General features: G+C 30.8%; 1 protein-coding gene and 1 long non-coding RNA gene across 2 annotated transcripts; both read right to left on the bottom strand.

Moving 5' to 3' along the window:
* Nucleotides 1–2,999: 2,999 nt before the first annotated feature.
* LOC108757694 (uncharacterized) lies at nucleotides 3,000–3,510 on the bottom strand. Its single transcript, XR_001939914.1, has 3 exons — nucleotides 3,453–3,510; nucleotides 3,165–3,356; nucleotides 3,000–3,035 (listed from the first exon to the last, which is right to left on the bottom strand). It is a non-coding gene; the product is annotated as an uncharacterized LOC108757694 (long non-coding RNA).
* Nucleotides 3,511–5,300: 1,790 nt separating this feature from the next.
* LOC108757685 (zinc finger BED domain-containing protein 1-like) lies at nucleotides 5,301–7,576 on the bottom strand. Its single transcript, XM_018502192.1, has 3 exons — nucleotides 7,421–7,576; nucleotides 6,945–7,131; nucleotides 5,301–6,565 (listed from the first exon to the last, which is right to left on the bottom strand). Exons 1-3 carry the CDS (start codon nucleotides 7,574–7,576, stop codon nucleotides 5,301–5,303), a joined length of 1,608 nt encoding a protein of 535 aa, XP_018357694.1.
* Between the last annotated feature and the right edge of the window lie 2,200 nt (nucleotides 7,577–9,776).

The raw sequence follows: 9,776 nt of genomic DNA, 5'->3' as shown, positions 1-9,776 counted from the left end.
AGTGATGTAGGCAAAAGGTACTGTAGGCAATCGATTTGTAGGCAAAAGCAACCATCTCTAAAATTATAGCAGTTTGATATGTGTGTAGCGTCATTTTTTTGTATCGGGGCAAAAACTTTTCGAACTACTCTCATAATAAGTGTTTCTTAATTCTAACTTACCTTTATATATCTAAAAAATATTTTTAACTTTAGTTTATCTTATCTATGTATGAATATTACAAATTATTTAAATATTATAAAAGTTGTACAAACAATAAAAAATGTTTAAAAAAATTAAAGATGTAAAATATTCCACCTTTTTCTATTAGATTGATCAACTCCTTTACATGCTTTATTATGTTGCAATAGTGCGAAATAAATGCGCATGCGAAGAAATAATTTTCGAAAAAAGTCTATAGGAAAGTCTGGACATGGTGATTGAAAGTTAATGTCTTGTACTAAAGAAAGTAAATAAATACCAATATTTTTGTTATAACAATTAGTTTCAAAATTTTTAACGAATATTTCATCTAATTTATGTATATATAAACACAAATTATTGCTTGGAATAGTCAAAGCTCCAAATAGTTCTCCGTTTTCAGATCCATAGTCGCGAAATGAACAATATAGAGTAGTCTCATCTAAAATACGAATATCTTTGTTCATATAATCTGTACACGCTTCGCACGAATGTATCGATAAACATCTTTTTATTAAATAGCCGCAAACATATTTAAATGCATTTTGTTCTGGCAGGTCCATAGATCGATAGTCATGTGTAGGAACATCTAAAATTTTTTGCGTAAATGATTCATTAAAGTCAGAAGTTATAAATCGAAGATTGGATGTTTCCATAAGATTTAATATTTCATCGGAGTCTGGAGCACAATTTTTTGTATCACTAGATTGTAATAACTTAATACTAAACAATTTTTTAAAAGCGCGAGTAAACTGTATAGGGGTCGGATTTACACAGTTACCGCCTTGTTGCCGAATAGAACCAAAAAGTTTTCGAGGCAATCTTGATTTATTCTATATGTTTGTAAATATGGAAAATTAAAAGTCTTTAATATTTTCCACAATTGTATAATACTGTTAATAGTAACTTGCCAGTATTCAAAACATTTAATTTTTACAGTTTTACCCTTATTGTTAACAGCTGTGATATCTTTCAAAAAAATCAATGTTTCTTGTAAAAATTCTACTTGTTTTGTGCTTCCGGTAAAAACTTTTCGATATTCTTTTGAACTAACTGTAAAAGATAAATTTAAAATGTCAAATAATTTATCGAAACGGTCAATAAATTCTATTGTTCCAATTGCTTCAGAAGGAAGACAACATTAACGTGCACATACGTGCAGCTACATGATTACTTAAAACTTGTACCGCGTATTTAACTTTCATTTTCGAAAAATTGTTGGGTTCAATATGAATCGGAGATAATTTAGAAGCTGCTTTAATCCATTGTTGAATATCTTTGGAATAAAATTGGACAATGTAACTCCATGAAGCAAACTTATCACAAAATTCTAAATTATATTTTAACAAATTATTACGCGTTGCTTTGATTAAATGAGGAGTATCAAAAATATATAATATATTTTGTTCATTAACGACAAACACTGAATTTTTATTAGATATACCTAATTCGCGAGACATTTGTGGGAAGTTGGAACCCATGTCCGTAACTAATGTATGCACAGTAGCACCACTTTCTCTTAACTTAATTATTGCATCAAAAATAATATTTTTTAATGTACCGCTTGTACAAGTAGTCCCAGCAAAACAATAACAAAGTGGAACTTTCCAATTACTACGCGTGCCATTAGAACAAATGCATTTTTTGCAGATATTGGTAACTTATTATTACCATCATCTTGAAAGCCTATAATTTCATCTTGAGAAATATTGTAAAATAAATGACACTTTAAACTCATTTCGTCCGTGCAAAATATACAATGTCGTTCTAGAAGCGGTAATGAATGTAATTTTATTTTCAATGTTTCAAAGATTTTTGTATTAATACCAGGCCAATATTCCAATTATACGTAAAAGATTGCAAAGTGCGCACAGAAGGTAATGTAAATGATTTTTTAAATTCTTTATAGGTTCGCGGACTTAAAAAGTGCAGCGATAAAGCAAATTTTTTGAACTCATTACTGTATCGTATATCACGTTTGCTTTTTGTTTGCGCGTCTACTTGTACTGATAGCAACATACTAAATTTGTCTGGTAATAACTTATTTCCTGAAGTTTTTATAGTCTCCAATTCCTTGGTTTGTATCTCATGTTTTTCGTGTGATGGTCCTTTGGCGGTGGTTCTTTTTTTTCTTTCTCTCTTGAAGACGTCGTAATTTTTGATGAAGAACTTTATTTTTTTATTGTAATTTCTTTACAGTTTTAAGTAATTTTTCTTTTATAGGACTGCCCTTTTTCTTAGTTACTTGTTGTTTTATAAGATGTACTTTTGAATAAATACAAAATCCATTAAAAACGAAAAAAAGAAAAATACAACACAGGTAGCAAGCTACGTCATTTTGACGTCGTTTTGACGTCAAATGACGTCTTTTTTTACGTCAAATGACGTCATTTTGACGTCAGCTTGCTACCAGGGAACAAAAACCAGGTAAGTGCTAATTACAGTTTATATGAAATCAAACATAATAAGTGTATAAAAATACAAATAATATGCGTTTATTGTCTTTATTTCTTGATGATAAATTCTATAATAATTTAATAATAATTATTAAACTAACTGTACAGTTTCCTACTTTTATTAATGTATTAATCCTGTATTTCCAATGTGCAATATATATCAGTTGTATACATTGCAATTAGACACCAGCCAATCACAGCGTTAAAAAAAAAAGTTTAAACTTTCTAGGTGAAAATCACTGTGATTATCTCGAGTGAGCAATTGTATGGTGAGAATCGCTCCTTATAATATTTAATATTATGTTTAAAGTAATAGACATAAAAACTTATGGTTTCACAATTTCAACGTCCATTTGAATTTCTCTCTCCTTTTCAGCTTCTGTATCTGCTTCTATTTCACTGCAAAAAAATTTCAAATTATGTGATTCATTACATTAATACTAAATCAGAAGTACACACATATTATGTCTAAAAGTAATCTAAAGTAAACTGAAATTGATAGTCATAAAAATATAATTATAAAATTACCTTATTTTAGATAATATCAAATCTTTTCCAAATTTCGTGGGTATGGCATCTGGATGAAGAACTCTTCTTTTACTAATTTTAAACCATTTTTCTTCAAAATGTAGATAGCATAATTGACAATTTCTAGAAGAATATTCAAGACCTTTTTCTTCTAAATCCAGTCTCCCACTTCCTCGTATCCATTGCAACCATCTGTTAAATTAATTTATTAATGTAAAAAAATATTAAGCACGCATTTATACAAATAATATTAAAAAATTGAAAATATTTGTATAATATATGGTATACCTATCATATTTTTTAGGAAATTTAAATACATGTCTTCCTTCTAATTCAAGATTTCCAGGACATCCATTTATTGAACAATATTTAATTTTTTTTCCACTCATTTTCTTGATGTGTAATCTATTTTCTTTTTATATCTGAAACAGAGCTAAGATCAAAGAGTTTTCTGCAAGAGAATTGAAAATCTGTACGATATATATGTACAGATCTACAATTCTCTTTAAGAATAATTGTCACTTTCTTTATTCTTTTCACTTGACTTCACTTTATTTCACTTCCCTGTACTTCACTTCACAATAATCCACTTCACTTTATTTTTTTTCACTTCACTATTAATATCTAAAACAATTTGCAAGGACAATTTGCAAGACATCACCGACATTAAAGCATATGAACTTAAGGGGATCCTAAAGCAAAGCTCGAACTCCGAAAAATCACTAGATGTCGCGCCGCGCGCCGCACATCGCATGTCTTTTTATACTACCACTGACTAGGGATGCGACATCGAAAGCAAAATATCGATATTTCGTATCAATACACATCGAAGACCTGAGTATCGATATTTCAAAAATCGAATCTTTTGGACCGATATTATCGATATTATCGATATTATCCGGGAATTATATAGCAATTTATAGGTACACAAAACTTTATAAGAACTTTTAACATACAATATATATACTAACAGAAAACCGCACATTGAAACAAAACATTTCTAAAGAGGTTCTAAAGTGGTCAGTGGATAAGGTACTAACCTACCTATGCCAAAAATTTTAAATTAAAAATGTGATTAGAATTATTTGTATGAAGCCCTAATTTTGAAAAATCGATTAAGTCACTTTAAATTTATATTTTTATTACAGATTATTACCTTATCGACGGATAACTTTAGAACCCTGTTAATACTATATTACGATACAAGTGGGTAAAAATTTTTTCTGCGAATGTGAGTGTTGCGGCCCGAGTCCAAAGCGACGGTTGCATTCACATTCGCAGAAAAAACTTTTTCTCGCGTGTGCCATAACATATTTTATGTTGCAAGTGTGTGTAAAATGAGGAAGATAAAAAAGACGAAAATGTGTAAAACCGCATTTTGCGCACACTGCAACATAAAATATTTTTTTTTCGAAAAAATGTTCATAAAAACTCCGAACTTCTAAGTTGCTTCAGCATCACAGATGTCAATTGTGAATAGGATGATCTTAGTGCAACCACTTTGGCATTCTACCTGGCAATCTGGCATTATTATAAAAGGTATTATTAAATAAATGCACGTAAATTGTTTATTTTACAATAAGAAAGTTTTATTACTTTGCACTACCTTTATTTGCATAATAAACTAGAAGTTTGTTCTAAAAACGTTATTATTATTTTTATACTACTTATTGCACAGTCTTGCAACACAAATTAACAGAATACAAAAATTATTACAATAGATACTTCCTTACTTAAACATTTTGTACGAAATTTTGAACAAGAACATAGATTAATAATTTTGAATCGAGATTTTCTTTTTCAAATTTTTTTTAAGATTGATTATTATCTTATCATGTAAATATTAAAAATAATAAAAAAGATTTAAAATAGAACATTCTGACTTTCATAAATGCCAATCTTTTTCTTCCAGGCTTGTTAAAAATAACAATTTGTCGAGGTGATCACCGGATAGCCTGTTTCGGTCATCAGACATTATGCGCCCTGCACGTGAAAAAACTCGCTCTGATGGTACAGAGGTCCCAATCATAGACAAATATTTTATTGCTACATGCTGTAGGTTGTTATTACTGCGAGCTAACCAATATTGTACTGGATTTTCTTCTAATGGAATGTTATCTTCGTGAAGGTAGTATTTTAATTCGGCATTTCATCAGAATCTTGATTCGTTTGTTTTTCCTTACTTATATTTACAAGATTTTGATGGTAGGACCAAAATCCACTATTCTTGTCATTTTCAGTATTCGGTGAAGCGTGTACTATTTCTGTAGTCTTAGATTTATTTCTTAAAATGTTTGATATTTTGTTCACAGCTCGCACGCATGCTACAGGATTCAAAAACGAAATTTTTTTAAACCTAGGATCTAACAATGTTGCCATGGCCAATGTTGTGTTTTTTTCGATGCCATCAAACCTCTTCGCTAGTTGTATTTTTAAAAGTTTTTTTAAATTATTCCCAAGATTAGTTGTCGATTCGAAGCTATTTATATTGTTTATCAAAGTATTAACGACAGGAATAATTTTACTAGCTGTTAAAAAAGATTCGGCAGATACAATTTTCGTGGCTACTTCGAATGGCTTCAGTAAGTTCAGGAATTCGCGTGCAGCTTCCATTTCTAAAGCACTTAACATGCAAGGAGCAGCTGGGCATTGTAAGATAACAATGCTTACTTTTTCACTTAATTCCACAAAACGTTGTATCATATCGTGCGTCAAATTCCAACGTGTATCGATACTTTGGATGAGCTTCAGTTGTGTGTGCACTCGTAAAAGGTCAGCTGCAACGACTGATTTCTTAAAAAATGCCACAATCTCCTTAATTTTTTTACAAAACTCTTTAATAGTTTTGTCTTCGTCGAGAACTTTTGCAACAACTAAATGTAATAGATGGGCAAAGCAAGATAGTTGTTTTTCTTCTCCAAATGCATCCAAAACTGCTTTCTTAATGTTTGCAGCGCTGTTTGAGACTATAACAACAATTTGTTGAGGAGTCACATTCCACTCTATTGTTCGCCTCAAGAGCCAGTCTTTTAAATAATCTGCGGTATGTCTTTCAGAAAGCTCTGCGACACTAATCGTAACAGATTTATGATTTCTTCCCTCTAAAAAGTGTACTGTAAGTCCTAAAAAGCTTCTTGTATTGAGAGGTTCAGTCCAAATATCAGTGATTAGAGAAACATGTTTTGTTTTTGCTAATTGCTGTTTCATCAAGGCAGACAAAATTTCGTATTTTGATTCGAAACGTTCTGTAATTGTTTTACGACATGGTATTGTGTAATGCGGAGCTACAGTTTGCATAAGTTTAGTAAAACCCTCTTTTGCAACCGTATTGAGCGGCATGTTGTCCTTAATAAGCATGTATACAATTTTGTTTGTAACTTCATTAGCCTTATACCCTCCATCTGAAATACACAAAAAATACATACTACTTTGGTGTAGTGACTCATTCACTAGCTCTTCCTTTGCTTTAATTAGTTTTAATTTTTATTTATTATGTTTCAATTATCGAATAACTAATATGAACAATCTCTATTAAATGATTAACTATTTATAAATATTTAAAAAAAACGTCTTATTCCCAAGCGCAAACACAGACAGATGATTGTGTAGTAACAAATTATTCCTTTTATTTATCTTCTTATAAAGTTTATTTTTTCGTTATATTGTTTTAATATTTATTTGTTTTACTATGTTGTTAAAATATTCATTTTTTTCTGTTATATTTTGATAATTTTTATTTTTGCGTGAAATATTGAACAGTAAAAAAGTTACAAAATTTACCATGAAATGATTTTTGTTTTGCGAACATATGATCCAATCTTGGTTGTTTGACAACTACATCTGTGTATGTCATATTAATGGACGATTCCGAATTTGAGGAAACTCTTGAAGACGTTGACGGAACTTGAGAAAGAGGTCCAAATTGTATGTCTTCACATTCTTCACTTTCGTTTTCATGCGATGGAAGCTGATCGAAATATAAAAATTCATCTCACTTTAACAATATTTTCCATAAACTGATTGATTATCGAATAATGTGAAACTCGTAATAGATTTTGAATAAATAATTTGTGACATTTGAGCTTTATTTCGTAGTCTGTTATACAAATCGTTAACTTTGTGAAGTTATAAATATTCCAACAATATTTTTGTTGGTTTCAACAAAACCAAAGAATTATTAATAATAAATATGTATTACTTTCAAAAACTAGCTCGTTATAAGAAAAAATGTAATTGTTAGAAAATGCTTTCTTTACCTCGAATTTTCGTTTAAAAGTTTTCTTTGTCAGTTTGTTCTCATCAGCTAATAGTATGTCTTTATGTATCCTAACCATATGACTCATTAGATTCGAGGTGTTGCCAGATGTTTTAACTTTTGTATTGCACAGTTTGCACATGCCTATTTTGTCCATTTTTACAAAATACTTCCAAACTTGGCTTCTTGGAGGCACTGTATGGCAGAAAAATAAACTTTAGTGTTTAATGAAGCAGCATGAATTATTTTACATATTTTATTGCAAATATTCTGTATCGAAACATATTTATTTATTTTTTCTTAAGTACAAATGACAACAAATTCTTATTACCATTTTATTAAGGTGGCAGTAAATGTATCATTACACTGAACCAAATTATGCTTTTGTTAAATTAATCAACGATTATGTCCAATAATGATCACTTGATATACTACTTTATGACAAAATCACAACCAATAATAATAATATAATTTCATATAAAGTTTTTGTAATTAGACGGGAAATTACAGTTTATTATACATAACGTCATATGTGGTTAATAATCCATAAAAAATAGGGTGAATACTAAGCAGTGGAATTGACAACATTGCGTTCATATGAGAACAAGAAAAAAAAAATTGGTTTTTTGTGCTAGTAAAGAACAAATTGGGATATCAATTTGTTCTCTACTTATGAGTAAAAATGTACTTTCTTCTCGTTCCCATTTAACCAAATGTTTGCGATGTCATCACCTGGTATTCTCTCTACCAAGAACTCACATTGTCACGTTTGATAATTAAAACATGAATTACAGGATAGATAGTGATAAATGTGGGCATACTTTTAATAGGTTTACATCGACGTTATAGGATCAAAACTGATGGACTCTTCACAAATATATAGGAACAGGTTTAATGCATTAAATAATCCTGTAAAATAAATGTAGAAACAATCTTATTAATATAATATTTTTTATGAACGTCATAAATCGTTTGAAGGTAGTATTTAGATCTGTGTGCTAATCGTCATAAAAGTGAGAAAATAAAAGTAAATGATATAAACGTATAAATTCTAAGTAGTAGTAAAGATCGCAGAGGTTCGACATAACCTGTTATTATCATAATTTCATAAATTGATATTTTGTCAAGTATATTATTCAAATAGTAGAGAATTTCGTTTATATATACCTTAGAACATATACACCTGGAATGATAATAGGACGCTCAGGCTGAAGCCAAGATAAGTGTGAGAGAGAAAGGTATAGAAGACCTAAAATTCGCAATGCACATGCTCAATTTCGTCAGGTGATTCCATCTATTACGTTGTTCCATTCGTTCCAATGGATTGACGAACGGAATGACGGAACTGAACATGCGCATTGCGAATTTTAGGTCTTCTATACCTTTCTCTCTCGCACCTATCTTGGCTTCAGCCCAATGCATTGCGGAGTTAACACATCTTAAGGTGCCTTTTCACGCTGACGCTCGACGCTCATTTTCAGCGTCAAAACAGGTCACATGATCAAAATTGACGAATACCAAGCGTCAATTTTGATCACGTGACCTGTTTTGACGCTGAAAATGAGCGTCTAGTGTCAAATGAAAATCCAGCCTTATGGTTAGAAATTCATCCGGTGAGTTCGATATTTTATGTCCGATATTCGTATGTTTGATATCGATATGGAAAAATATTGATGACACCGGTTTCGATAAAAATATCGAAATATCGATGAGACCGATATCGATAATCTAGAATATCGATCTCCGATGTCGCATCCCTACTACCACAGCAATATCTCCCGCAGCCTATGATACACGCAGTCACACATACGTGTCAATTTTCGTACAACGAATTCGTCGCGATAAAGCGTCTAAATCTAATTCTAAGAACTCGACGTTGTATGTTCGTACAAATTACGTGTTTGGGAACTATTATTTCGTACGTTCGGGCTGCAAAGCTTTCATATCAAACAAATGTTGTCACGACTTGACAGCTGAGACGCCACATTACACTAAGAAATGGTAAAAAATATATTGATTTCGAAATTTTTGATCATTCTCAGCGTAGACTCTACTTCACAAACACGTATTAATGCGTATACTTTAATCCTGGAAAATGATTTTCCAATCCGTGAAAGAGAAAAAGAGTATTCGTTATACAAAAATTATACGTGTTTAAGTCGGTAATACAGATCTTTAGGATCCCCTTAATATACTGCCGTTACCGCCAATTGTTACACAAACAATTCAACGGTTAAGAGAAAGACCGAAAACACAAAGAATAAGTGAGAGAAAAGTTCAGATGGCGTTACCGTATGTAATGTCTCAACTTGCGTATGCGCGCTACGCTTTTGGCTTCACATAATGAATATACTGTG

The sequence above is a fragment of the Trachymyrmex cornetzi genome, unplaced genomic scaffold, assembly GCF_001594075.2.
Source record: "Trachymyrmex cornetzi isolate Tcor2-1 unplaced genomic scaffold, Tcor1.1 scaffold1007, whole genome shotgun sequence".
Taxonomy (NCBI): domain Eukaryota; kingdom Metazoa; phylum Arthropoda; class Insecta; order Hymenoptera; family Formicidae; genus Trachymyrmex; species Trachymyrmex cornetzi.
The sequence above is the reverse complement of the archived record's forward strand: the minus strand, read 5'-3'. Positions and strand labels throughout refer to the sequence as shown.

Coding starts and splice junctions, on each gene's coding strand:
- LOC108757685 (XM_018502192.1), bottom strand. CDS start 7,576: ATGGACAAAATAGGCATGTGCAAACTGTGCAATACAAAAGTTAAAACA. Junction 7,132..7,420: donor CTTTTAAACGAAAATTCGAG/GTAAAGAAAGCA, acceptor TATTTCGATCAG/CTTCCATCGCATGAAAACGA. Junction 6,566..6,944: donor AAAACAAAAATCATTTCATG/GTAAATTTTGTA, acceptor TGTGTATTTCAG/ATGGAGGGTATAAGGCTAAT.